The 1,235-nt window shown below is 41.3% G+C and overlaps 1 protein-coding gene across 1 annotated transcript; it reads right to left on the bottom strand.

Annotated features, from left to right (window-relative positions):
- On the bottom strand, positions 1-1,136 carry JH06_5600 (hypothetical protein; the record flags this gene model as incomplete). Its single annotated transcript, XM_014669213.1, has 2 exons — positions 1-319; positions 368-1,136. Coding segments are annotated over 2 exons (1,088 nt in total), but the record flags the coding sequence as incomplete, so codon positions are not given.
- Positions 1,137-1,235: the final 99 nt, after the last annotated feature.

Here is a 1,235-nt window from a genome sequence, read left to right as displayed (position 1 = left end):
AAACTGACAGTATTCCAATCACTTGACACATCACTCTGTATCACCTTCCAATTCGTGTATTCAATCTGGAAAGGGAAATATGTTGAGAACACAGTTGATGTAGTCACGGGTTTCGTTCCACTACTCAATGCCATGATATCCAACTCCATCTCTCCCAAATCCACAGTCAGAGTGTAACCAGATCCAGCCTGCCATCCATCTCCCCATGAATCAGCTGCTTCCAATGTGTAGATTCCATCATTCAAACAGAAATCAACATAGTAGTGTGCATCCGCTACAGGGAACTCGCTAACAGATCTCAACACAGTTCCTGATGTTCCTCTTCCTTCATACAGCTTCCATGAATTCTCATTGGCATAAGAATCACCTCTGAATCGAACAGTCATCAGACCCCTGCCATCAGTACATACTACGACTCCAAACGTTATAGTAACAGTCACATCTCCTCCAGTCATCTTAGTAGCAGTGATGGTGTAGGTTTGAACAGCACTCTCAGCAGTGGCAGTACCTGAAATCCAACCAGTGTGAGGATCCAACACAATACCCTCAGGAAGAGAAGGATTGATTCTGAAGTTCATATAACGATCCGCATTCTCAGGAATCACTTCAGACATCTCAATATTCTTGAATACAGTGATTGAAGAATCATAAGTGAAGTTAGGAATATCAGTCAATGTGCTATCAGCATACAGATCCAATGTCTGAACTCTCCAAGCACAAGAAGAAGGATTACCAGAACCAAAGTTCTCAAACTTGAATTGATTGTAAGGAGTATTGTTAGACAGATAGATTCTCTTCTTCTGACCAGCAGTTGAATAAGTGAGACCAGTGACTTCCTTCAGAAGTGTCCATTCATCTGTTCCCAAGTTACGACCATACAATTTGAATTGAGTTGCCTCCTGACCAGCGTATGATGATGAAGACCAATAATTCTGAATCAGAATCGAACTGATCCATTCACGACGATTGTTTGATAGAGTCAAAGTCAGAGAGTTACTGCTACAGGAAGAAGAATAGATGTTGTTTCCGTAATACATTTCAAAAGGATAAGTAGCAGCTCCATACATTCCAGACATAGTTGCAGTGTATTCCCAGATATGAGATTCAGATTGTTCTGAAGGCATCAAACGAACCATTGCATCGAAATAGGATGTGGTGTAACTGTCAGTAATAGCAACAATGGCAATAGCAATCGTGTTACTTCCAGATTGAAGGAATGTCACTGGACTCGTTAC

This window comes from Blastocystis sp. subtype 4 (assembly GCF_000743755.1).
Source record: "Blastocystis sp. subtype 4 strain WR1 chromosome Unknown seqid_0893, whole genome shotgun sequence".
Taxonomy (NCBI): domain Eukaryota; class Bigyra; order Opalinata; family Blastocystidae; genus Blastocystis; species Blastocystis sp. subtype 4.
Note: the sequence above shows the minus strand (reverse complement) of the source record. Positions and strands in the feature narration are given on the sequence as shown.